The following is a 27,746-nucleotide window of genomic DNA, read 5'->3' on the forward strand; positions in this document are numbered from 1 at the left end:
GTTGTCTTATCTTTACAACTTTATCAGCGATTGGTCATCCTACTTAATAACTAAAAACTAAAAGTCCACATTCACCCTCTAAAATCTTTGTGTTCAAAAACACTGTTTCCATATCAACACACTGTAAATAATAAAAGAGAAACGTGGAAGAGAAAATAACTGCCTGAGCTGCAGAATGTTATTTCTGGAAGACCATCTGACATGCTTAAGCTACATTATGAAGTTTAAGTAAAGAAGCAATAATCAATTAATATTTGTAGTCACAAAGCTAGAAGGCATATTAAGACTTTTTACCAAAGAAAAAATACTACACAGTGAAAACACTGATTGACTGATAAAAGTTCCTCATTTAAAGCCGTATTAAAATATTATCAGCAAAATGTACATGTAGTTGCTGTTGTTATGACTGATGGATAAATGAAACACATTGTAATAAAGTAGCATCACAGCAGCTGGTTGAGCGGGAACTACCATATAGGCCCACACTACAATACACAAGTATTTCCTTTTGAAATGTAGTTTTAAAAGTGGAAGTGGAAGTAGAAAGAAGTAGGAAGCTACTACAGAAGATCTGTTTCAGTTTAACATATAGTTCTGTAATATCTTTTACTTTGGTTTTATAGTAGCACTATATTACTTTTTCCAGCTTGTCTTGTAGATCATGAAGTTCATGATAGAAAAAAACACTTTGCAAAAAATACAAATAAAACTGTATAGTAGATGTAAATGTAAACAAAAATGATTTTCAGAGCAGATATCGGATGCATCTCGTGGCGAAGGTGAACCATCCCCATCACAGCTCAGAGCGCAGCAGTGTTCAGCACTGATTGTCTGGGCAGTGAGATGGCACTGTGGGGTGGCGACCAGCTGTTGTCATATGTCAGTGCTAAAGTGACAGAACGATACATAAATGTTCATGAAACAGACAGACACAACACATGGCACCATCTATTGTTTGATTACACTCACATTTGGAGACAAAACACACTCAAAGCTGAAATGAGTGGGATGGTATTGTTCATTGTATTCATTGGTTTGAGCTGTTCCAGATGAAGCTCCATTCTCAACAGGCCCTGACACAGCACATCCATCACACAGTCACTGTCTTTCACCCACATTTACCTGCATGTTCCCCAAATGCACCACAGCTCATTGAAGAGATGGATCTTTGCTGGGCTGGGGTCAGTGTCCTGGTGAAACTAGCACTGCAGGTAAGAGGCTGTGAGTGGTGACTGGTGAAGAGGTTTTTGTAACATATTTCACAATATGGCAAAGAGGATCTTGCCAAACTCTCCTTTACTTACAGAGTGATAATCCTTTGCAAAGATGAGGGGTGCAGTGCTGCTGCTCGTTGTTGGGCTGTGTGTGTTGAACATCACATCTTCCCTGAAAATCTGCGCGTTCAATGTTCAGAGCTTTGGTGAATCTAAGGCGAACAACAAGAAGGTTATGGAGACTCTGCTAAAGGTACTCAGCTGTATGTGTTCAGCAAGTAGAGCAACATCCACACGAAGTCAGACACCTGATAGATCTGTGTTTTCTCTTCTGTTGCTCCCAAGATTCTTTCTCGGTATGACTTGTGTCTTATTCAGGAGGTCCGGGACTCTAAAGGAGAAGCAATACAAGTTTTGGTGAAAGGTCTTAACAGGTATAAGTATTGTTGGTTCATAAATTGCAAATCTAAGGGAATTGGTGAATCATCTGCCACATAAAAAATCCGCTGAACACCTTGAGCTTTAAACTTTGCTCATTTATGTTTCTGTCAGCAGATTTGACAGATCCAACTCATACTCCTATGTGGAAAGTGAAAGGCTGGGGAAGAAGTCCTACAAGGAGCAGTATGTCTACATTTACAGGTAAAACATATCAAACACGACACATTGCTGTGAATTCAACACGGCATCATTAATGTTGTCTACTTTCTCTTTCATCCTCTCCCACAGGAACAACATGCTGAAGGTCAAAGAGCGTTATCAGTACCCTAAACAAGAGGGAGATGGGACCAACAACACTGATGTTTTCTCCAGAGAGCCTTTTATCGTCCACTTTCACTCCCCTACTACAAGTACGCTGAAACATCATGAGGTGCCTCTGAATAGTACAGGAAAAGAAATTGCACTGTATAGTACACTGTATCCCAATCATGATCCGAGGCTAGTTTCACAAAGATGGACCCCTCCTTAGATCAAACTAATAGTCAGACTCCTGAGACATGTTTATCCATTGTAGTTCTTAACTATAGCAGGATTAATTTGCCTTAAATTCTTGTTAAATTAAGAGCTTTTACTGACCAAAGCAAACAAACAAAGAAAAACATGGCTGGCTAAAATAAAGAAATAAAATTAAATAACAGATTTACTGGATTTGGAAGAAGAAAATAGATGCCTGCGCTTGCACAGACAATCAGATACCTGGATAGTGTTACAAAAATGTAGGCCTTTACATTGTTCCATGTGGACACCATAACTAGAACACGATCAAAACCAGGAAAAGACTGGGACAGAATTCTGCATGTAAACAGAGTCACTGAAGATGTGTTACTAATGTCTTGGTGTTTTTTGCAGTGGTGAAGGATTTTGTCCTGATCGGGCATCACACCTGTCCCAGAAACGCCATGAAGGAGATTGACCAACTGTATACAGTCTTCAAAAGAATTCACAAGAAGTACAAGACTGATGTAGGTTAAATCATTTGTGCTCATTTCGGTCATCTGTTTATCTCATGTTGGTTTCGCATGATTTATGGGTTATGTCAGTCTGTCGAACTTGCCTTTCTGCTTCCTTTTCGTTCAACCAGAATGTCGTGATCTTAGGGGATCTCAACGCTGGCTGCAGCTACGTCACCGTCAAGGGCTGGAGAGCTTTGCGTCTGAGGAGTGACCCCAAATTTCACTGGCTGATTGGAGATGAACAAGACACGACCGTCCGTGAGAAGACGCACTGTGCCTATGACAGGTCAGTGACAGCTGAAAACGGAATAACACAAGGTCGCTAAAGTGACATTCAACAATTACTTTGTACACTCTGTATAATAACTTGACATGATTATAAACAGGATCATTGTCCATGGACGTGAGATTATCTCCTGCATTGTGCCAGGTTCAGCTCAACCCTTCAACTTTAAAGAGAACATGCATCTCACAGAGGAGGAGGTAAACATGTCGGACTTTTCTTCAGGTCACTTACATAATTAAAACTGTACGTTAATCATATTCTTTTGGTGGCACTGCAGGCTCTTGAGGTGAGTGACCATTTTCCTGTAGAAGTTGACCTGAAGCCCACCCACCGTTACCTCCTCCGCAATGAGCTGTAAGACCACTCAGGACAACCATCAGCAATCCAGGATGGCTTGATTTTAACTCTAGTTTTATTTGATTTTAGTTGTTAAAATAAATCAAATTACCCACACAAACAGACTATTCACTGATTGATAACATGTGTTCTTTTATAAAGACTCTATAACTACATCTCAGTTTTATCAGGCACCAATAAACACAAGTTGTTTCAGCGTGAAGGAACTGCATGTTCGTCTGCTCAAGTTTTGTTGTGCATCTGAAACCAAAACCACATCAAGGCTGACATTGTTTCGTGAGCTCATGACGATATGTTCCTGCAGCAACAGAAAACACAAAGCATTACTTTTGTGACTTCTACATTTCAGTGAGACTTTTTAAACACCTTTTTGGTTATCTGCATCTTTTCCTGCCAAGGTAAGCTTACATAACATTTGTGGTCATACATTTAACTAAACATTAGTTTTAAAGTGTGATCTATGCACCGTCTGTTTGACAGGAAGCCGTTTGCAGCGACAACAGATGAGGGCTCTTCTTCGTGCTCTCTTCTTTTCTGACTGAAGGGATCATCTGTCGTAATGCATTCATGTTTGCCTTGATATAACTCCTACTCTATAAACTGTTGTTTTCAGTATTTGCTAAAATGGAACAAACTTTTGCTGAACTTCTTAGTGATGCATTTTCAGGTAAGAAATCTGTTTTGCTATTGTGGCATTTATTACTTTTTAAAAACTATTTATGGAAATGTTTAATTTTCAAATGCCGATTTTTGTGACAGAAACATCTGTTCCGTTGTTCCCTGATGGAGATTTGGACTTTGAAAATTTAAATTTTGATGAAAAACTTGAGGAGGACGAAACAGGCATTGCTCATGAAAACATACCAACAGAGGACAACGAGGCTCTGCACCAGGAAGCAGCCAACCATACTGCAGATATATACACGGCTGAAAATGCTGATGAAAAGGAGCCTGATGAGGAGAATTTTCAAGGTGTTGGGGTCACGAGTGTGGGCCAAATACAGGAGGAGGATTACACAAGCTCAGATGGAGATTCTGAACAGGAAGGTATTGTCTCTGGAGAAGATGAAGAGGATGGGGAAGAGGATATGGGAACAGGAGGGGGGCCAGGGGAGTTGTCGGTCTGCAGCAGTAATAAAGAGGACAGGATCTTTGCTGAGGGACAACCTCTGGCCCCAGAGGGTGTCGAAAACCCTCAAGTTAGAAATGAGGACCAAGGTGACAGTAAGAGCGATGAGGAGGTGTCCTATTTTGAGAAAGTCCCTGAACGTGGCAGTGGGATGATGATAAAAGGCATTGGGATGGAAGACGAAGAGCAAGAGAGGGAAAAAGAAAAGCGCGAGGACTTGTCTGATTCTGAGTGTGAGAGCATGAAAATCAAAGAAGAAGAAAATGTTCTCACTTTGTGCTTTGAGCAGGAGGTTGAAAATCCTAGCAGGGATGGTCCAGCAAAAGTCAGTTTGGAGTTTCCAGAAATATCAGTACAAAAGCTGCAGGATCTTATTGCAGAAGTTGACAGTAAGGAGTATGTAGAGAAAATGGAGGATTTCTCAGGGGAAGAGCACCAGGAGGCAGGTGAGAGCTTTGCAGATTATCCTTCTGACTTTTCTTCATGCGAATACACAGAAGATGGAGTAACAAATAAAGAAAAGGATCACCAATACATTGCAAAGCAGGACACCTGCCTGGAAAGAGATGTGATGGATATAAGGTGGAGCAGAAATGCTGAGGACACTGACAAGGAGGGAGACGAGTATCTGTACAGCATAGATTTAGAGGTAGATGCCGATAAGTTCAGGGGCCTGGAGGCAGTGAATGGAGAGAGGGAAAGAGAGCTTGTTGAACACATGTTGACCGACGCAGCTAGGATGGGGTGTGATGATGGAGGTGAGACAAGCGACAGTGATTCATGCAGCTCCAGTGATGATGATGATGATGATGAGGCCCAAGTAAAGAGGAACAACGAATACCTTGAATACCCGTGTCTGCGAGATCTTGAAAACAACAAGCAACCGGAGGAGCTTCACAGCGAGAGCAGTGCAGGGTTTGTCATGTGGAGCACATTTGATGACTACAACAGAGTGGATCTAGCAGATTTCAACACGAACATGTCAACAACTGATGCCCCACTGTCTGAAGACCTGTTAACCGCAGAGGACACAGACAAAGAGGAAACACTGTTTTCAGATGTGACTCGGAGTCCTGCAGAAGGCGTAAACACCTACTCGATAGTGCAGAGAGGGGATGCAGAAACCAAAAGCCCTTCTAACCAGGGATCCCTGGATGATAGCTTCTTCTTTAACACTGAACCTGAAGCTGAGACTGAGCTGGGACAGTTGGAAGATGACGATTACGAAGAGGAGAGGAACTGGGAGCAAGAGCAGGAGAGAATCAAGGCTTTCTATGAGTTTTATGACGACAGCGACATCGAGGATGGAAGAGAGGGTGAGAAGATGAGGAGGGTATAATCTTTATACAGAGTGAAGTTTATTTGAAGCGTTATATGCATTCATCAGTTTCCATTTGTGTGTTTTTATAGGACGGCGGACAAAAGTTCAGTTTTGTATGGATCCATTGTCTCAAGTCATTCACTATGAAACTGACAGGTAAGCAGAATATTTCTCGAACGATAACTACAACATGAGCTGTGACAAACAGAAAAAAAAAACTGTCTGCTTCCTCCTTTGTCAGCAGTGACAGAGAGTCACTCAGCAGCTCCACAGAGGGGGAGGAGGACCAGAGCTCGGCAGAGACATCTGAGGTTTGCATGTGGACACATATGAGCACACATGGAAACACACATGCACGCTAATGAACACACCTGGCAGACTAACTGCTTTGCCTTTGCCCAGGAATTAAGAGAGCCTGATGACAGCAAGGACATGAGACCTGCTTGTGATCCCCCAGATCCCCCTCAAATACCACAGAATCTGCCAGATCTGAACAACACACAAACCTGTACCAGGAAAAACAAAGTGTGTACTCACTGGCCTTTTCTCAGCATACTCTTTGTTCATTTGTTCCCTAATCATTTGGTTCATTTTAACATTCTGTCCTGTTCTTTGTTCCCGTAGTGTCTCAACATCCTGAAGGTGACGCTGAAGATGTGTGTGGTGATTGTAATGGGACTGCTGATGTTCTGGGTGGCCACAGATCAAGCAGGCTGGCTCAGCCAAGAGTAGTTATTTTAGGGCAAAACCTAACATAAAAACTTGTTTTCACATGCTTAAATATGACAATAGAAAAATGACATCACTGTTTTGTAAAAATGTGATGCAACGTGCCCCAGACCTCCAAACTTTTATTCTGTTATCTGTAACATGCAGTGTTGTGCTTAATAAAGACCTATCTTTGTTTAAGGTGTTGATGTATTTGTATGAACGGTAGATGAATCATGTTCACACTTTTTTTCAAATAATGTAGATTAAATAAGGCCTAAAAAGTGTATTTTGATGACATAATTTTTACTTGAAATCGAGTATGTTTTTTTTACATTGTGGCATTACTATTTTTATTTTACTACTGTTTTTAAGTAAACCTAAAGGCGGCGCTGCTTCACTTTTGGAAAAAACGCAGAACACAGGAAAGAAACCATGAAAAGGAGAACTTGTCAAACGGAAACGGAAATGATGTGTAATTTGAATGAAGGTAGGAATGTTTTTATGTTTGCCTAAACATCCGGGGGCGGGTACTAGTCTCTCGACACTTCCACGCTGTTACTCGACTCCCCGGAGGATCGTCCGCGCGACAAAACGAGCAGCTGCTCACAGTCGGTGGGAGGAGTTATGGTTGTTGTCGCTATTTGGCAGCTGAAAGCCGAACACACTGGCATAACACAAGACAGAAAGCTAAACGAATAAGTTAAGTTAAAACAATGTCTTCCCTAAGCGGTATGTCTGCGCAGCAAATCAGCTACCTGCTCGATGAATACGGGATAAAGCACGGGCCTGTTGTCGGTGAGTGGCTCAGATTCAACATAACATTTGCGTTTTTGAATCAGCATTCATGCCAGCTAACTTCACAGGCCTCCCGTCTGTGCCTGTGTAAAGTTAGCAAGTTTAATCCTGTTGTTATCCTTTCATTTCTATGTATGTGTGCACGTTTTCATTATTTCTAAAACAACAATATGTGTGACTGTCCTTGCACTAAGACTCCACCAGAAGTCTGTATGAGAGGAAGCTGAGAGAGGCCATGGCCCAAGGGAAAAAACCGAAACCTTCATCTGACAAAACTTTCTACAGAGAAGAGGGTAACTCTCGTTTTTGCGTCAGTCATTCATGGCAGCACTGATTTTCATTTTCTGTTCGCCTGAGTGTACACGAACAACTGATTGAAACAACCTAACCCCAGTGGGATTTACCTGTCAAAAACAAAGGTTAAATCACAAAAACATTTAATAATACACTCCTCCTTTTAGAAAATTTGATGTCTTAAGCCAAAGGTTATTTTTTTTAAACTTTTATAAAAGCTCCTTCCAGACCCACTAAGAAGGCACCTTGTTTTCACAGGTTGTTTAACACTCCTCATCATGAGTAAAATGGTCTTTTTGTGTAAAATCTGTTCTATGGCTCTTTAATGACAGGAAAAATGGGACAAATCCTAAAAAAATGTACCTGAACAGTTTGCCAGTTTAACAGTTATGCTGCTGCTGTTGCTGCTAATTTAATCAGGTGATTTAACGCCAACTGGATGACACCTCGCTGTGTGAGAATTAGTGTAATGCAAATGCACGTTTTCCTTGACATTCTCCTTATGTGTGTGTTTTCATTTCAGAGGAGCAAGTCACTTATGTTTACAGGACACCCGTAAGTACCTCTGTCCATGTGGCTTTCTCTGTTCTGTTTTGTGCTTGTTTGCTTCAATCGCCTCTTAATTCTGAGTGTGACCAGAGTGGAAAGAGGCATCTAAAAAAAAATAAACAAACTTGACCCCGACAAGTCTTTGACTTTTCATAGCAGATACATTAATTTCACAAAAATTATGTAATGGAGTTTCAGCTGATAATTACATATCTGTGAATGTTAAGTATAATCATGTCCCAGGATCGTGTGTGTGCGCGTCTGTCATTGCTTACCTCTCGAATTTTGTGGGCAGACAGGAAACTTATGCAGGTGTGTGCAAGACTATTGTTGTATAGAGTATCATGTCTAATGTGGGTGGTCTCCAGGCATACAGACTTTTCTCCTGGATTTATATTACTTATTTCAATTACTTATTGCATAGCTGAGTGGAGGCACTTTACAATATAGTGACAAATACTTGATGAAAAATGTTATTAAACCTCATTTGTTATGTAACCTGTCTGAGGAGGGCCAGAGGTACGAATGTACCAGTGAGAGTAGATTAAATACAGCAATAGTTAAAACCCTCAGGCTTAGAGGAATTCATTGTTTATATCAGCACTGCGGTAAAATATCTCTGCCTCTCATCACTGCTTCCAATTTCACAGGTGAGGAGTGACGGTGCTGGAGACAGGTCGGTTCTCTTCCAGATGCTCTGTGATTAGCTCCAAACATTCATGGCACGTCTTCTATCTCTGTAAATGAAATAAGCAAAATGAATCAGTCTAATTTGTTAATTTTTTTTTTTTTTTTTTGGCAATCTAGTGGGTCATACATGAGGTTAAGACCCGAGCGGCCTGAGAGGGAATTTGAACATGAGTAAGTTGTGACTGTACGAATCTTTGCAGTAGTTGTAGTCTCAGTTGATGAGTTGAAGCGAACCATCGCATATGCACTGTTTTATGTGACTCCCTACAGGTCGTCCTACTCGAGCTACTCACGGTCAAAGCCTGAATACAGAGGGAGGGATTTTGTTGATGAGTAAGTGTATTCATACAAAGTCAAGTTTTGTTTTTGTCAAATTGTTTTGTCACCTGTTTGACTTCTACAGATGTGCTATGATGCAGCTTTCTGTTTTAAGAATGTATTATTGCATATTCAAGAACACCACTGTGTGTACAATATAAGCTGCATTCCAAGTGTTATTCAAAACCTTCATATCCTCATTATAATTAAAGCAGTAATTAACATTTATGTTTATTATTGACGAATATATAATTTAATTTGCAATTAATGGAGGTGGTGGAATGTAACTAAGAACATTTAATGAAGTTCTGTACTGTTCCGTATTAAAATGTGAATGAAAATGCCCAACACGTTTTCGGTTAGAGTTACATTGATTAGCCCAAAGGGGGCAGCACTACAGTTATGTTCAATAACGATTTGAGGTAGCCATAAATAAACTGTAGGTTTACAGGTCAAAACAGGGTCACATTTGGTTACTGCTGCTTACTGTTCTATTTTTCCTCTTAATTCCATTTCAGGCCCTACATGTATGACACACCGTCCACCTACAGAAACACATATTTGAAATCGACCCCCATGAAATCTGGTCAAGATGCTCCGCAGACACCCAAGTCGTCTCGCCTCATCCCACTGTGGGTTCAATTTGTGTTCTTCCTGGCTGTGGCCTTCTTCCTCTATGTGGTTTTTTCCAGTATGGAGACAAATGAACCCTTCAAAGGAGTAGAATGATTCTTTTTAAAGTCATGCCTAGTTTATAGGGGTGTTACTATATACTTTATTATGCATTTTAATCCGAGAAATGTACTTTGGTTAATGCCTTTATTTTAGACATTGCTGAAATTGTGATTGATGCAATATTTGTGTGTGGTACAACTGCAGATGTTTTACTTGCTTATGCTAATTGATACAACACATAATAGTCACTAAGCTTCAGTACAGCCTATACTGGAATAGGTGAGGATACCACTAAAAAGGACTCAAAAATACACAAATCCTTCTTCCTGTTCCCTGCACAGCAGATGATGTCAGTGTGATCTGCTAGGTTTTGGAGATGATCACACTTTGATGATGAAAGTAGAAGTATGTATTTTTTAATCTGCTGTGCTTATCATTTCTTTAAGTACTGCAACAGGTCTATTCAGCCTGCCAAAATGTTCCTTTTTTTAGTGTTGCAGTACTTTATAATAAGGCTGTCTAATAGTCTGTGATTCCATTCCTGTGAGTCCAACAATGCTTCCTTTTGTTGATTATCAGAAATATATTGAGGTACAGTTTGAACAGTTTTTCAGACCAGCTTTAATTAAATTGCCTCAGTGGTTTTGTAGAAGAAAAATTGGAATATAATTGTTTATGTTTTGTTAGTTAAATAGGTAGTTCAGGAAAAGTTTCCTGGGTAAAATCTAAAATTACACGGTTTGCACAAGCTGCAATGCCGTGTTCTGCTTTGTTTCACTGACTTAAGAGATAACGCACTTCTGTACAGCATAATTCAACTTTTACATACATTTGATGTTGTCATTTTTGTATTGTTGTTTCATAAGTCAACCTATAACAAACCAGTACATGTAAACATTTCAAGCTTCAAGGAATTTATTCAGAAGCCAAAATAAAATGACCTGATGTGACAGTAATATTTGTAACAGACAAAGAAAGCTGATGGACCCCAGAAGCTCCAACACCATTTTAATCAACTACATCTTCTATTTACACACGTTAAAGTGCTATTATGTCCACATTGTAAAAGACTTAATATGCATAGCAGGGCTGGACGTAAAATACAAAACCATCTTCTATTACTTAAAGGATTATTGATCTGTAGAAGCAACTACAAAATAAGCTTGTGGTAATACATACAAAACAATATTTTTAAGCTGCATATACACAGAGACCTGAGGAACCCATGTCACAGTTCCCCTGTTTAGCTTTTAGTAGCAGTTTTCCCCTCCTTATAGTCATGGCAGTAGCCAAGTCAGAGTAAATCTGAAGTGTGAACCAATACTGACTCTGAACTGGAAATAGTCTTCACTGTCTGTCAGTCTTCCAAGGCCATTAGCTTACGTCATCCCAGTGGAAACACCATCCTCAAGTTTGATATGAAAGAATATTGCAGCGCAGTCTTAGATGGGTCTGTGGTTGAGTCCAATAATGACTGCTTCATACAAAGTGTGCTGAACTGGCTCCAGGTGGTGCCTTCTCCCAAAGGTGTGATGGAGGACTGACCAAGCTCTTTGGTGCCATGTTACGTCCCCTGCCGACTGAACCCACAACGGACACAGTGTGGACCTTTGACCTGTTTATGAAAGAAAAAACACACATTTTATGTTGCACAATTAAGAATATGGACACAGATGATGAATCCAGTGCCTATAAAAGATGTATTCACCCCTGCAATGACATTTCAGGTTTTATTCTCTCATAACAATGAATCAAATTAGACTTAATGTGGATATTTTTTTTTACCCGGATTAACAAAAAAATACAATTCTACAAAGTAATCTAAATTAATTACTACCATAAAAACATGCTTGCCATGCTTAAGTATTCATCCACTTTAGTGGACACATTAGTTCAATAGAGATCACCTGAAAGTATAAAATCCTCTTTGATTTACTGTTGAACAACAATAAAACCTCAAAGGGTAGTAAATACCATTTTACATGGAATATGTGGAAAAACCATAACCTTCATTACCTTTAGTTATCTGTTGCCAGCATACGCCATCATAGCTTGTTAATTGATAAGGCAACATAAGTGTTGTCCACACCTAAAGAAAACAGGAAAACATCGATAACTCTGGGTGCACATACAGGATGTTTTCTAAAAATCACACCTCTGTTGAAAGCTTCGAGGCATCTGGTGGACAAAAAAGGAACTTACAGGTTCTGGTCTCTCGCTCCAGTTCTGTGGGTTTCTTCTCCTTGATACACATTACTTTGGCCACGATGATTATAATGATGACAGCTACAACAAACGTTAAGCCAGACACAAGCCAGCTGATCACCATTGGACTCAGTAACGGATCCGGGTCTGAGGGTGAGAAGAGTTATCTGTAAGTCAGATACAGGATGGGTTTTCATAGATGGAGTTTGATCAACTCTTGCGACTGCCTGATTTGCAATATTTGCCACTGAAGTGAAGTTGCAAATATGAGAAACACAAAAAAGCTGTACATACTAATATTACCATCGACTTTTTTTAGGTGTATCTATGTATGACCTGTCTTAATAATATTATTGACTTCACCTCTGATGGCTATAGGCAGGGGCTGGCTTTCCCTGGAGACAAAGGTGCGTCCACCCAGCTGGACCCGGTACAGGCAGTAGTAGTAGCCCTCATTGGAGCTCTGGGCGCTGGGAAAAGTGAAAGTGACAGACGGGGAGAGGGCAGGAAGGGACTGGCGCACTGTGCCGTTGGAGCGGATCAGACGCAGCTGGAAGGAACCTCCGGGGTATTGCTGAGCAGTGGAGCAGGTGATGTTAAAGCTGTGGCCTTTAAGGACGGAACCCGCCGGGGCCTCAGCTGACGTGTTGTACCAGTGGTGGGGAGTCAGGAGTTCCACTGTGATTAGGCAAAGAGGAATTAAATAGGTAACATCTCTTGGAAAAAATTTTGTATTTACCCAAACTGAGCCTGAGCTGTAAAACTATGATTTTCTGACCTTAAATGTTTTTATAAGATTTTCTACAATAAAATGGCCTATTCAATGGGGTCATCTTTGTTGATTAAAACTGACCTAAGCCCAGTTGTGAGTCTGAACGCCTCCTTGTTAGAGACAAATAGAGGTCTGAAGCTGTTGCTAACATGCCGCTCACACTACACCTCCTGTGTAGACACAGTGGAAGGTGTCATCATATGACTGTCTTTGTGTTGGATTATTTTGTTACACATACTATTCTCAAAAGTCAACAATGACCCTCCATATTCAAAAGCAAAATGTTTGCTATGCTTTTGGTTAGAGTAAGGAAGTTAAAAATAGTTCGTTAAAAGTTAAATATTAAACTAAACAAAGTGCTACAGGAATGGGCATTGGCGCAAAAGAGCAGATAGGGATTAGACAATGTGGCTATGACTCACCAACAGTAATGTTGATGGAATTGCTGGGTGGGGAACTGAGCAGCTGGGAAGGAAAGCCACCCTTGATCCTGTACCTACAGCTGTAGCTGCCTTGGTGGAAAGTCTCTATGTCAGACAATGTCAGCTCCACTCTGGTCTGGGTCTGGTCCGCTCTCTGTGTAACCAGCGGTGTGGACACTCCATGCTTATACAAGTGGAAGTCACTGATGTGGTGACCCAGCAGAACGCTGCAGCTGAAGCGAACGGCCTCCCCAGGAGAGAACACAGTGTGAGGTGACAGCAGGGTGAGGGTGGGGATTAAAAGGGTACCTGTACGTAAAGACAGGTTACAGTCTACTGTTAGTCTCTCTGGTAAACTGAGTGAACCAATCGACCGGTGGATGTATAGATGCCAAGTCTGACCCATAAGACTTTGACCTGGCCATGATAAATTGCAGGCTAACACATTTACGTGGCTCAGATAGTGATCAGTGTTTCAGATATCTGTGTCTGTTAAGTATTTGTATTTGTATACATACGCAGCTGTGTGAAAGTGTTTTCAATATAGTACGCTTGAAAACGATTAATAAGTGCACCTAAACCCTAAATCTGTTTTGTGTTTCCACTGCAGGCAGTGCTCTTAAATTTAGGCGGGTTTGTTACAGGTGCATTGTCGGAAACCCTTTTCATTTTTTTTTTTCAACATGTGGTTTAATGTGGTATTTATTATCACATTGTCTATAGCCTACTTAAGTTTATATTACAGCAACACAGAAACTGCTCATGAAATGCATGGTGGAAATGAGGGTTATGTCTTACTGGTCAACAACCAGAATAGCCTCTGTGAATCAACCTGGTGGAAATCAGTCGCTCAATGATTTGACACTGTTCCTTGCTGGAAGAAAGTCTTCACCAGAGCAGAGTCTCACCTGAGCATTTCACTCCTGCATCATTGTCATGGGTGCAGTAGGAGTTACTGTTGAGGAAAACAGCACAGTGTATCAAACTGGTCTCGTGTCCGGAGCACTGAACATGACGCAGCCAGATCTCTCCCCTGCCTGCACCGAATGCGGCACCATGAACGGCAGATTCGGCTAAGCCACATCCCAGCTCCAGGCACACCACGTCCGCTTCCCGGAGGTCCCACTCATTGTCGCAAACAGTCCCCCACTGGTCATGACAGAGCACCTCAACTCTACCAGAACACTTGCTGTCCCCATCCACCAGTCTGACCCCACCTGTGAATCAGAGACAAATTCACTTAGTGATTAATCACCTGTATACAGAAATTGAGGGAAGCGCTGTGGTGGCATCAGGTTTGCATCAATGCCAGTCTTACCAAAAGCAGCAACTCCATCCCACAGAATGCCGAAGAGGCCTGTGAGAACAACAACACAACAACCAATGCGGAATTATTAACAGGGAAATGCAGATTAGAGTATATCAAAATGTCAACAACAACAACCGTTACACTCACTTGCTTGTTAGCTTCAACTAACACTAGCCAAACTAATTCAGTCTAATACAGCAGCCCTTGCAATGAAAGACAGGTTTGACTGAAACTATTTTGAAAAGTGCTTATTTATTTTTCATTCATTCATTTCAAGAATTTCCCTCCAGGGATTAATAAAGGAATTCTGATTCTGATTATTGTTTTCAGAGGCGGATGCTACAAATCCTTTAGACTTTATTCACCCCATTTAGCATGAGGCTGTACCAACATTTCAGTGTAACACAATACAATTCAACAGCACCACAAATACCTACAAAGTGACCATACACTTGAATCAACACATCTCCAAAACAAACACGGAGTATTATAACTTGTATGAAAGTAGTTTATATCACAAGGCTGTTGTATTCGACAGCTTCACTTTTAGCTAGGTAGACTCGATCTACTGTCAACTGAGTGTAACGTAATATTAGTAATGGTTATGTGCAAGAAACCGATCTCTTAACGTCACAAGAGCTGAAAGTTTGATTAATTTCTTTGATGAATGCGGTAGCGCTCAAATAATTACTTAAGTAACTTCATCTCGTTGCATAATCACACCGTTAGTCCAGAGTTAGTTAGCTGGCAAACAAGCTTAGCTAACCATTAATAGCAGCCTTGGATCGGCGTACCTGTTAAAAGGATATGAAGGAATCTCAGCATCGTTCCCCCTCACCCATCCATCAGACGGCCGGCTGTGAAGGATGCCCGTTGTCGTGGAGATGAAGCACACAGCCGCTGAAAGCTACTGATCGCACAAGACATTAGCTAGCTTGGGTGCTACATTCGCACGGACTGACCAAGCACAGCAAGAGATAACGAGTAAGCAACTTTGACCAACTGAAACTAACTAATTAATTAGTTAATTCTCGCATCGAGATTAAAGAGAGGCTGCTGACGAGTCCGCCTGGCTGTCACGATAACATGATGTCCACGAGTCTGGCGGGGATAGCGCTGAGGAGGCTACATGCCGACGTCAGGCCGCCATGCCCGCTCTCACTGTGGAGGAGTTTATCCCGGTGCTGAGCCGTTCTCCCTGCGGCAGACAGAGGTCACCCCAATCCGCAGAGCTGCATTTAAACCCATTACCTTTGTCCTTATGGAGAGTCACGGCTCTGGACAGGGGCGTAGCTACATATCATGGGTCCTACAGAGTCATCGTCATCGTTGATATTTTAAATTCATACACTCAATTTATCCAGTAAACCAATTTCTAAAAAAATGTTTACACATGAAGAGCAGTTTACTTGTCAGGGTTAATATTAATATATATAATACAGTTTTTTTTCTATTTTGTTTCAGAAATTAATTTAGAATTTGCTGAACTGTCTGTTTACGGTTTGATTTATATATTTAGGCAGACTGTATTGAATAGGTTTTCATAATGCCACCTCAGTGAGCGCAGTAGACCTGCCTTCCTCTTGGCTTTACACCACACAACTTCACTTGTCCCATTTAAATGATTGTCTGTATTTTACCTCAACACCCTGATGAAGGCTTGGATTACTGATGTAATTTAAAAGAGCCAAAAAGTTGTCTTACTAATTATTAATAGATCATTTACTAATGCTTTCAGGTCTACACAACATCCCATATGTACATTTAAAGTACAACTGGTTATTGTGATTGTTCCTCCTATACATTCTGGCTACAATATATGTATATAATTATACAATTAATTGTTTTCATTCAGATTTAATTTAAATCTGTGTGTACTGTTTTACTTTGACTTTGGCAGTAAAGAGTATTTTTAGATGCTAATCAGGGTCAGAAAAGACTGCAAAGTCCTATTAATATTAAAACGGTAGTCTGTCATGACATGGCTCACAAAGGAACCACAAAGAGGGGAAGCACAGACTGAATTGTCATGTGAAAAAGACAGACCGATCCCTTGATCATCATGTGCTAAAGACTTGATGACGTATTAAAAAATGTAGACATAGTACCCTCTACTAATGAGGAAGAAAAACTGCCCCAAAAGGGATTGTTCTCATCCTAGTAGCCTAAAAGTTAATCTATTGATTTATCTATAAAGCATTAGGAATGTTGATTAGCATTAATAAGATAATTAATTATAATCTTTATAAAGGGTGATATGTTAGTGGCTGCTGGATACATTTCAGTGAGCGGGAGGAATGGGCATCAGTTGGAGCCCAGCAGCTCTTCATTACTGTGGACAGGACAAAAATATCCACATCGTTCAGAGATTTTCATCCTGCTGCAATCCTACCACTTAAACTGAAGTATTTTGTCATGAGTCTGTTCTTTGAAGTTGTAGAAGCCAATATGGATGAGTCAACCATAACAACAACAGGATGAAGATGTTTGCTGATTCATGCCTGCGTTGTCAAATTCTCTCACACAATAAGCCTGAAGTCATTTTTCCAGCTCATTTCATTTTCCTGTCATAGATGACTCAGCCTTCCCATGTCCCAGAGTGGCTTTTTTGTATTTAATGTGTCTGCATTCTAAGTACCTCACAATGGCTTATTTGTGTCCATGATAGGCCCACTAGTGATCATGAACGATCATTTCCCCAAGGCCTCTGTCTGGAAGACTTGTGATGGCAGTGAGTGATATGAATTCAAAAACAAAATCCAGACATATCCTGAAAACCTGCTGCAGTCGTAAACAGAACCGCAACTTGAGATTTATTCTTCATGCAAGCTACAGAGGCTCGAAAACTTCCAAACTAGAGTTAAGATCTCAGTCCAGTGGTGGGCTTTATAAATGATTGACTCTGGGTCTCCGTATAACTTTAGAGGCCATAGTTATTTGTACAAAGAGTGGGGACAAAACGCAGTGTCTACATGTGTCAACTTACCGGTAATACAGACCTATACACACAAAGGATGTAAGTTGCTGATGCCTATACAATTAAATACTGCTTATGCTTGGGCCTATGCTTGATTTCACTGTGTTTCAGTGTTGTAAAATAATAATGCATGGAAAAATCCAAGTGGGTGAATGCTTTTTATGGGCATGATATGTGAAGAATTCAGTGTGAAAGACTTATTTCAAGGTCAGCATTACTGTAGGTCAAGCAGGCATTTCTGGGAAAAAAAAGTAACATTCTCAGCAACTTGCAGTATGTGATTAGAAAACATGTTGATGTTCAGTCGTATCTTGTGTGAAAGCAAAGGAGAGCCTTTACTGTACATGTTAGGGATATGCTGACACTGGAAAAATTTGAAGTCCCAAAAGTGAAACTAACTTATTCTCTTTAAAGAGAGCTCTAACTGAAGACAATTTTTCCATCAGTAGATACAAATTCCTGATTAAATGAACTCATCAGAATATTTGCACTTAAGAACCAGCCAACTAGTCCCTTCACATAATCTGTCAGTTATTGTTACAGAAATTGCTACGGTGCAACAATCCAGCTCTCGCATATGCTGACAATACGATAAAGGTCTTTGTAATAACAGAATCATACTGTCAGCATTAGGATCAACCACCAACTAATGTAGTTTCTTGATGCATAGCTACTGGTCAAATCAACATTCGAGTCCTCATTGTATTCAAAAAGGTGTCTTTTTCACAAAAAAAACCCCCAAAAACAAAACATACAGACAACCCTGTAAATATATATATATATATATATATGTAGATATATATATATTAATGAAAAATATGATAAATCTCTTTGTAATTCAAACTTCCAAACCTGCACATTAATTTGTCAAATATAAATCTCAAAATGAATTGTGTGGTCATGTGGAGCAGTACTATTACCTATTACTAGCACTTGATCTGAATTACTTATCATCAACTAAATGGGTCAACCTGCACAGTTGTGTGTGTTGTTACATGTACCACTGATAAAAGGAAACAAACACTTACATAAAATAACAAAAACATGAAATAATTTAGTTAACTTAGCACTAGTCCTCTAAGAAGATGACCTTTTTCACAGGTTTGGAGTTTTTATAAAAGTACCACAACTTCTTGAGTTATTTTGATAAACTCCTAATGATAAGCTTTCAATAAAATAATGTGTTTAGCTCTTTGGATAACAGTACAACCTGCTTCAGTCCCACCATAAAGTCTCTGTAGCACCACACTAAAAACTTATGTGCTGCACTTTCAAATGTCTCTTGTGTTTCACTGCCGTGCCCTTGGGTTTCCTGCGGCATCCATTGCTTGTCAGGAAAGTCCTCACTGTCTTCACTTGGAGTCTCCCAGCAGATGGACAATGAGTTCATATGTGGAGAGGACGATCGCTGTGTTTGGGATTTGTCTAATTAGCTGTGGAATGAGTCCTCTATAAAAAGCTGCGTAGCCTTCCTCCACTGCTATTAACCTCCCTGTCTGGAAGAAATACTTGTACTTGCTGCCTTCCTCACGCAGCCTTGTCCGAATGACCTCTGTGAAGACAAACAAAACAATCATTTGTCATTTAAAGAGATACTTCTCCCTGACATCAAGTTGCTGTGTTGTAAGAAACAAACAAGAGGATGCAAGCGTCAACTTACCGTGTGGGTAAGCTATGCAGGACGCACAACCCTTTGAAAAAGCAGCTGCCAGCATCAGACTGAAGAAGTCTGATGCTCCTTTCTCCATTTCACTATTCGATGAGGCAAATTGGCTCTTGGCGAGGTTTTTCTTCAGTGTCTCGTAGATTAGGAAGCAGATCATGGTCTCCGAGATGCCAGCATAAGATGCAGTCAGGCCTCGGTAGAAGCCCCGAATCCCTTCCGTTTTGTAAACATAGCGGGCACACTGCAGCGCATTCATCTTCTTCTCTCCTCTGGCTCTAAAAAGTCAAGCAGGTAAGGCTCATAAGTGGCAAATCGCATTTGATGATCATCAACATTTAATCCTTATTTTATCAAGATCTATTCAGTCTATTATTCACCATTTAATCATGGAGTCCACAAAATGTCAGAAATGATGAGTTCCTTGGGCCCAACAAATCCAGCAGCTAGTTAGTTAGTTAATATAAATTTTATGTTTTATTTCTAAAAATTTCTTTAAAATAATTTTTTACTTTTGATGTTTTAATTTTGTTTGCTGTCTATTTGACTAGTGAACTTTCTGCTCTGTCAAGAGGAATGCAACTTCCTATTTCCTTATTGGATTGACTGAGTAACTAGCACCCCCCCCAACCCCCATTCATAAAGCCACAATTTTTCACTGCAGGACAGGTGTTCTTCAAAGAGTGAGATATTCCTGTGACCTCAAATGATACTACTGCCCTGTGCTCAGTAAAGTAAATATAGACTCTTCTTCTGCACGTAGGACAGTGCGTCAGCACTGTGTATTTATGGAGCCGGGTCACATGCTCACATGCATAACCCAAGGACGGTACTGTGAAGGGGTTTCTGTTAAAGGTCATATTATGTGGAGTACATTCCCCCATGCAAAGACCCAAATAAAAGCCAGATTGCTTTACACAGATGTTCAAGGCGGAATGAGTAGGATTTTCCTGAAAAACAACATACTGACTCATACTAAAATAAACCCACTAAATCATTACTTATGATCTACTAGAACTGTGCAGCATGTATGTACCTACAGAGACTCTACCCATGTGCCTATATTTTCTTATTTTTCTGTGTTCAGGGTGTTTCTGGACATTTCTGGACATCAGTCTTTGAGAGGTGGGTATGAGCACTGCAGGTGGTACGAGTAGGTCTTTCTGCAGACTCAGAGTACCTACAAGACATGTCCACTACATGACAGACCCTCACAATGGTGAGGTTAAGGCATGGTGTCAGAGTCAGGAGGTGTGTGCTTCTGGTATTGTCGAGCCAGGAAGGAGGGGCCAACTTTTAATGTTTTGTTTACAAACCGCAACAATAAATCCCACTCTTTCTGCCTTTAAAACACAATAATATGGTCAGGCTGGATTTGAAAATCTAAGCATGCACGGGGCAGGTGAAATTACACACTTTTTCTCAAGCTGCATCCTGGTCTTGACCATCCAAATGGGGTTCATCAAGGAGTTTGTAACGAAAGCTGAGGACGGGTGACAAAAGAAGCATATTCAGTTACACACAGCAGTGTGACATAAGATTCATTTCATCTGCCAATGTAACTCAAAAAAAAATTGTTAAGACTGAAGTGTTTTTGCTCCATTCAATTTTAACCAAGGCAATTACAGTGGGATCACTCAGCAAAAAGATTTACTTATTTTATAAGTCATTTTATTTTCTTTGCCCAGTGAATGCACACATTTTGAAAAGCATTGTATGTCTGCATCTGCTAATGGGCCATCACGATAAGAGTAGGTATATCAACACATATTTTCCATTACAGGAGACACTTTATATTCCCTGCAGTTACATGAAAGAAAATTTGTCTGTGTACTGGTGTTGGCACTTTTGAAGCATATAAACTTAATTTTATAGAATTCAAAAAAGGTTCATGATGGTTGTGTTATTTTATCTACAGGACAGACTAAACTTTCAAGCTTTTCACATAATATCTTTTTTCTCCATCTTTTGTTTCTTATCTTTTTTCCATTTTACAACCGGCTGATGTCATGTCCATTACATGTATGTGACAAAGGCTACCATGCAGACTGCTCACCTGCAATGCCAGCAGAGGACATGTGCACCACTCCACTATTAGGAACGAACAGGCCATTGAACATCTCTTTAGCTTTCGAGTATGCAGCAAAGTAAATGGCTCTGAAACACAGAACACACTGGTGAGAATTGGAAATATTAACACACACAAACTGTTTAAATATGAATATTGTTTTATGACAAGAGGGCAATTATATAAATGATTCTCTTTGGGCTTGTTATGGCCTTTCAGAGAACATCCAGAGCAGTTTGGTCTCTGGTGCCTGCTCTCACTGCTCAGCTTCTGGAACAAACTGTAACTGCACCAGAATGGGCTGAATAAGCACTGGACACCACAGATGCCCGCAGAGCAGCTCTGAATGTGAGCCTGTCCAAGTTGGCCAATGAAACAGAAAGACAGTGGAATTACTGAGCAATGGATCATGCTGCCGCTACTCATTAACTATGGGGAGAGTATATGCGACGCATGTCTTTTTCAGTTTAACAGCGTCTAAAGGTTCAAACAAGATTTTGCAGCAAATACATTAGGACAGTTATTTTACAGTTATATTACTGTTGTATAGTAACGTTTATTTAGATTATGAACCCCAAGAGAACAGGGCAAAGTACGGACAATTTGTTGACAATAAAAATAGAGCAAAGGTGATACTGAAACTTCACAAGGTGTAGTGACATAAAACTGGCCATTCATTATGCCTTGGTTAAAAGGTTTCACCCACAAATCACAGCCATATCAATTGGCATCCATGTACTCTCATTGCTGTGTCTGGTCAACTCAAACCACTAATCAGAGTCAAGAAAAAAATTAATTTAAAAACAAATATGTAGGCTTGCTCATGTTGACAGATACTGTGGCCTACACAAACTGAACCCTATGAGGCCAGGGGATACTCGGAAGTTGATGCCATGACAACAGCTTCCTGTTTATACAGTCAGATGATGCCTTATGTGAAAAACATAAACACAGTCCTCTTGGTTAGCAGCCTGTGGAAGAACAGACTGCAACACCACCACCCTGCTTCACTTTGTGGCCTCCCTAACCTATGCTTTTGTTTTTGAATACAACTAAATTCCTTTGTGCGTCATCATTAACCTGTGCCCCAAGAGGAAGGTATCATTAACACAGAGATTGCCACATAGTTTCAGGACATAACTGCTATGGGCACAGATGGTGGGAGAAATGAACAACACAGACACAACAGAGAAACTAAAACATGTGCAGACTCTGATTTCACTGTACCTTGAGGGGGCCACGCCAACAAGGTTTGGCCCCAGCCCACGGAAGAGTGATCTTGGTCCCTCTTTTTCTAGGATTGACCTAAAACAAAATTAAAAAGTCATCAGTAAAGAGCAATATATTTAACCAAGTTTTATTCATATGCACCACTGTACATGTTTAACTGTCTCCACATATATAGCACAGATCTGTGTAGAATTATCTCTCACTCTATTACAGGAACAAGTACAGCTACCTCCGGGAATCATTTCAATAGCCCTGTCCAGATGAGCTGGTTTTACGTAAGTTGTGTACACTTAGCCAAGCCCCCTCAGCAGTGCAGGGCTTGTCACGCCAGCCACATCCCCCATAGACTTTATTAACTCTTTGAAGGTAGTGACATTCATTCTCCAGATGACAGTCTGGTCTGCCAGAGGCAAAGCAAAGGGAGGAGGGTACAACTGCAATCAGTGCAGGTTTCTATAAAGCACACATCATATCTCCAGCAGTGTTCACACATTCCACTTCTCCCACACTGAAACAATGATGAGTTTAAAAACACAACAATGGCCTCTTTACAGGTCAAAGTAGTGCCCAGTCTTGATGTTTCAATAGGTGGAGGACAGGCTGAAGGTCCATAAAGGATTTCTTGCTTGTTTTACATAAATGTGATCTTGTGAATGCACTAGCACTGAAAAAAAAAAAAAATCAACTCTGAAGTAAGTGAATTAATCAGCACATGGCCTTAACTGATATATAACCTAAATATTTGTTCTTCAAATAAAAATAAAAATAATTGCGTGGCTTTTGTAACCTTTTCATTCTACAGCTACAGTAGACATCAGACCGGTTCAGTTTGTGTGACAGTCATCTGAGTGTAATATAACACCAACACCTAGTTAAAAACCCATCCTCCTTCCCTTTGGCGCACAGGGACTGCTTTGAGTACTCCCCAAGCAAAGCAGAGTCATAAAAGATCTACTTTCGCACAGTTTTTTGTGACCTGACCTTCTGTCAACCAAAACAGCTGGCTAAAGTCACTAAATACGAGCAGGATACTGTCTGTGTGCTTAATCCTCACTCTATGTGGAACAGGATTAGAGGCCTTCATTTTAAGATAGCAGAAAGCAAAAGACAGGCTGTCTGAAGTGTTCCCATGGACTAAATCACAAGAACTGTACAGGACTTTACACAACTATTCCAAACAAAATTGCTATTTTGACAAACCTGTTACGTCAGAACCTTAGATATATTCAAAAAGTGGGGTCTTTGGAGTGTAAAACTCAGTAGGATCCCAGTATGTAATTACAGAAGTCGGCAACTAGCAATTATGCCAGCGCCAGCAGGGTAGTCCTGACAAACAGCAAAGTGCACCAGCTGTGACGAGGGAACACTTTGTTCCTTTGTTTTCAAGCACAGAAATACAGATCCTGGAGGGACAGAGCACCCAGCATATTTGCTTAACAACAACATAACCAAACACCTTACCGTAGGACCTGGAGCAGCCCCGGTGTAACAGTTCCTGGTCTGATAACCCCGGCGCCACTTAGGGTGCCCAGCTGGACCTGGAAGACGGGTCTGAGGGTGAGGCCAGAGGACTGCAATCGTGTCTTCAGCACCTCCAGGGGGCAGGTCACGATGGCTCCCACCGTACCACTACATCTGCAAAATGATCACACAAGAAGTAGGATTAGGGGCATTGAGATGTTTAATATCTTGCAAATAATGTAGGGAATGTCCCACTGGTCAACACAACTGTGTTCTGATAATTGTACTAAAATGGCTAACACGCTTCAAATACAAGTTTAGTCATATCAGCATCAACTGAGGAGAGTGTTTACCATCATAACACAGCTGAAGAGCTGATACCCAACTGCAATGAACAATTATGGTCAAAGACTGGTCTCTCGGTCTGCGGCAGAACTACTCATGAGTTAACACATCACATCTGGTGCACAGGCTCTAACTTCTCGGACACTCTAATTGGGCTTGGAAAGAGTTGTTTCCCCAACAAAACCCTGTTTTTAGATCGTACTTTAGCATAAAAAAATAATTCATTTAGTTCTTTACAGCTCTCTCTGGTACAGTCTCTATTCACAGAGTCTATAACCTCTTCAATGACCAGCTTACAAGAAGTCTGGAACAGATTAAACTAATTCTCTGCAGTGTCTTCCGTCTGGAGGACAGACTCAAACATCTTATCAAAGGTAACACTTTACCTAATTGTTCATTCACCCCTATCAGAAATTATAGAGAGATAAAATATATTCTGCACTAAGTTTTCCATATTGCATAACTCGATCTGACAAACAAAGACATGTAGCCATTTTGTAATAATGTCCTGTTGGGTTGTTGTAGACATGGCCACTGACCACAGATAAGCAATGCAGGGAAATGGTTGCAAAAGTAAAATTACACAAATGCAAATGAAATGTTCACACTGTGTGTATCACATGCTGGTGTTACTCAAATAACGTCAGTAGTTTAGAACCAAAGGGGCTCGCACACGCTCAGCTAATTTGTTTCTAAGTGTCAGCCTCAGAGGTTAATATATTTTTTTTTACTCTACAAGTTCATTCTGGGTGTTTAAAGAGTACCTATGATATGATTCAGCCAGCTTCAGTTTAACTGAAATAAAGTGATCAAGTTGTTCGTGACAGTCTCATCCTTTCAACTGATTTCGTATTTTGAAAATCATAATACAGAATATGTGACATTAGGCAACCTAAAGGCTCATCTTAACACTTCAAGGGTAAAATGGCGTCATTTTTAACGACCCAGTGTTTTTTAAATGTGACCTTAACATAAAGTGGAGGCCATTCAGCTCGTTGTTATATCGCAATAATAAGGCACATTATTACTCTGGGTTTACAAATGGAATCATTCGGCAGGCGGTTATGCGTGGAGGGCATATCCAGCACGTAGATATGGATGTCAGTGAGGTATAGCTTGAGAGCAATGTTAACAGGGAAGACTGCGCCACGTCCAGCCATGACGGAGCCGGGGCCAACCGCTAAGTCAAGTCTAGAGTTACACATTGCAGCGTCAGATTTAGTAGTGCATTACATAAAACATCACATTGGCACTTGCACTACCATTACGACCTTCCAGACCCAAACAACTAGCGGTTATATCTCAGTAGATAACGGTAACTTTCAGGCATTAGTTAGCAAAGTTCCGCACGGATGTCGTCCTAACGTTAGCTGAGCAGTGCGTATTAAAGACGTCGCCGGGCGGCTCATTGTCCACGATAACGTTGGCTACCTTGTTAATTTCGAACAAATTTTAGTCATAATGTCCACCTAGTCACTTTACATCGCGAATGAGTCAGTTAGTAAACAGGGAAAGAAACAGACGTCTAACTACACTCGTAAGATCGTGCTAACACGAGCTCGCTCTGCGCATTAGCATGCGGCTAGCGACTCTCCATGTTGGATTGTGTTAGCTTAACGAGCAAATTCTATTTGGTTTCACACAAGCTAATCCAAAACGGGTATTTAGTTACCAAAGAACGGGTAACCCAAGGTCGCATTACCTGTTCGTGTTACTCTTCATCTGAGTTATTAATAAAACGTTACCCTGGTACCCTAGTAACATTAAGAATGACTTACCCCCCAGCAAACAGATGTAGCAGCGTATCTTTCTGTGCCATCTTTGTCTTTATCAAACAGCCACCATACTCGTATTATATTTCTGTTCAAAGCGCGCTCGTATGGAAGAGAAAAAATAGAGGGACGGTTTTATGATCCCGGTGTGCTCCCGCTCCTCTGTCCCTGTACAGGTTTAGCGGAGCTGTCAGCGGTCATCCGACTTGCAGGATGACCCGAGGAGCTGCTCACATTTACGCCAGTGGGCCGGACGGGGGCGTTGTCTATGACGTAGGAACACGTGCTCGCCACCTTGTCCGTTGTCCTTTTGTCACGTTGCGTAATTATTACCGGCAGCCCACTTCCAAAAACAACGGGGGAACAACACTTTTGAACACCTGACCTTCATTAGTTTCAGCATAAGATGAATGTTTTTTTAACCAGTGTATCCTCATCGTTGCATGTATTTATCATGGGAGTTTCAGTTATGTAATCATGCAGTATCCCCAGGCTAATATATTGTAAAAACATTTAAAAAATATGAAAGCAATAAAAATGTAGAGCCACACGTATTGTTAAAATGTTACAAAATTAAGAGGCAAGGCTGACTGCCAAAACATTTTTTTAAGACACCTTATTGTGTTTTTACACTACTTCTGAAGTGGATATTAATGACTAACACTAACAATCAGAATCAGAATTGTCTTTATTGCCATGTAAGTGAAGAGGTTTCACATTACTAGGAATTTGTCTTAACATAAGAATGAGTAACATATATTAATAGAATAAAATAAAAGAAGATAAAATAAAATAAAGTAAAACAAAATAAGATAAAGTAAAATAAATACGGTTCTGGAGGTAGTACAAGAAGAGTATGACCATGTTGAAAATTTGCACAAACTGCACTCACAAATAATCCCTCCTACTGGCTTGTTTTTTATGCCTGAAAATTATTAGAAAATATCCTGCAGAAGTCATCACATACCACAATGGTACATTTTTATCTGTATGCTTATCTCAGACCATTTATATAATATTTATTGCCTCTTGCTGTTATGGCAGCTTCTTCAGCCTCTGTTAAAGTAACCCTAATCGGATAAGAAATGGACATGGAGGAGATAAGGAAAGATAAACAACTTCCTCTTTTTCAGCAGTAGAATCAACAGAACAACAACAAAAGACCTTGGTTCTAATTAGAGACGGATTATGACTCTGTGGGCTGTTAACTGCGCCAAAGAGGACATGATGTTATGGTATGTGCTGTGCACCAATGAGAAGTGTGCAGTACAAGTATGAATGTAACTCTTGCTGTCACTCTGATGAAATCTTAACTTTGAACCCACAGAAAGCACCTTCATAACCTTGTTTGTCTGTGTGTCTGCAAAATAATGTCTGTGTCACTGTGTCAAAACAGTCTCATGAAACCAGTGGAACCTGCTTTTTTTTTGTCTCATTTGAAATCATAACAGCATTTATGACATAATGTTGACAGTGTACATGTACCCATAATACCGCAGAGCTAATAACATTTTGCTCTTTGGCAAACATCTGAATTTAATTAGCTCCAGTGGATTAATAGCTTTGATGTTTGCTTCACTGTTTGAACAGACAGAGTGAGCAATGAAGTGCATTTCGTGTAGGTTATCAAATGACAAAGTCTGGCTCCTCTTGGTATGATTTTTTCCAACATGAATTTGTTTAATTAAAGCCTCACTAAATGAACTGATCTCTGAGGTGAACTGTGGAC

General features: G+C 40.4%; 4 protein-coding genes across 8 annotated transcripts; 2 read left to right on the forward strand and 2 right to left on the reverse strand.

Annotated features, from left to right (window-relative positions):
* Positions 1-1,317: 1,317 nt before the first annotated feature.
* dnase1l1l (deoxyribonuclease I-like 1-like) lies at positions 1,318-6,670 on the forward strand. Of its 5 annotated transcripts, none has more exons than XM_046397236.1 (11): positions 1,318-1,467; positions 1,560-1,648; positions 1,770-1,856; positions 1,944-2,065; positions 2,565-2,677; positions 2,797-2,954; positions 3,055-3,151; positions 3,232-3,709; positions 3,792-3,978; positions 5,851-5,917; positions 6,003-6,072. In XM_046397236.1, the coding sequence occupies exons 1-8, from the start codon at positions 1,327-1,329 to the stop codon at positions 3,310-3,312; spliced, it is 888 nt and encodes a 295-aa protein (XP_046253192.1). In that variant the 5' UTR covers positions 1,318-1,326; the 3' UTR covers positions 3,313-3,709; positions 3,792-3,978; positions 5,851-5,917; positions 6,003-6,072. The 5 variants fall into 5 exon arrangements, with proteins under 5 accessions (XP_046253192.1, XP_046253194.1, XP_046253193.1 ...); XM_046397238.1 differs by having other exon boundaries at positions 1,593-1,648; XM_046397237.1 differs by having other exon boundaries at positions 6,006-6,024.
* A 370-nt stretch (positions 6,671-7,040) lies between these two features.
* Positions 7,041-10,690, forward strand: LOC124063515 (emerin-like). Its single transcript, XM_046397251.1, has 7 exons — positions 7,041-7,267; positions 7,462-7,560; positions 8,085-8,116; positions 8,761-8,786; positions 8,918-8,971; positions 9,071-9,133; positions 9,637-10,690. Exons 1-7 carry the CDS (start codon positions 7,186-7,188, stop codon positions 9,845-9,847), a joined length of 567 nt encoding a protein of 188 aa, XP_046253207.1. The 5' UTR covers positions 7,041-7,185; the 3' UTR covers positions 9,848-10,690.
* On the reverse strand, positions 10,691-15,769 carry si:ch211-150o23.3. Its single transcript, XM_046397245.1, has 8 exons — positions 15,296-15,769; positions 14,511-14,549; positions 14,101-14,409; positions 13,193-13,501; positions 12,362-12,676; positions 11,996-12,145; positions 11,810-11,882; positions 10,691-11,408 (listed from the first exon to the last, which is right to left on the reverse strand). The coding sequence occupies exons 1-7, from the start codon at positions 15,324-15,326 to the stop codon at positions 11,839-11,841; spliced, it is 1,197 nt and encodes a 398-aa protein (XP_046253201.1). The 5' UTR covers positions 15,327-15,769; the 3' UTR covers positions 10,691-11,408; positions 11,810-11,838.
* Positions 15,770-17,269: 1,500 nt separating this feature from the next.
* On the reverse strand, positions 17,270-26,257 carry slc25a33 (solute carrier family 25 member 33). The gene is made up of 7 exons (XM_046397246.1): positions 26,024-26,257; positions 23,901-24,074; positions 22,437-22,514; positions 21,198-21,298; positions 20,558-20,624; positions 19,139-19,419; positions 17,270-19,030 (listed from the first exon to the last, which is right to left on the reverse strand). The coding sequence occupies exons 1-7, from the start codon at positions 26,062-26,064 to the stop codon at positions 18,831-18,833; spliced, it is 942 nt and encodes a 313-aa protein (XP_046253202.1). The 5' UTR covers positions 26,065-26,257; the 3' UTR covers positions 17,270-18,830.
* Between the last annotated feature and the right edge of the window lie 1,489 nt (positions 26,258-27,746).

The sequence above is a fragment of the Scatophagus argus genome, chromosome 8 (genome assembly GCF_020382885.2).
Source record: "Scatophagus argus isolate fScaArg1 chromosome 8, fScaArg1.pri, whole genome shotgun sequence".
Taxonomy (NCBI): Eukaryota; Metazoa; Chordata; class Actinopteri; family Scatophagidae; genus Scatophagus; species Scatophagus argus.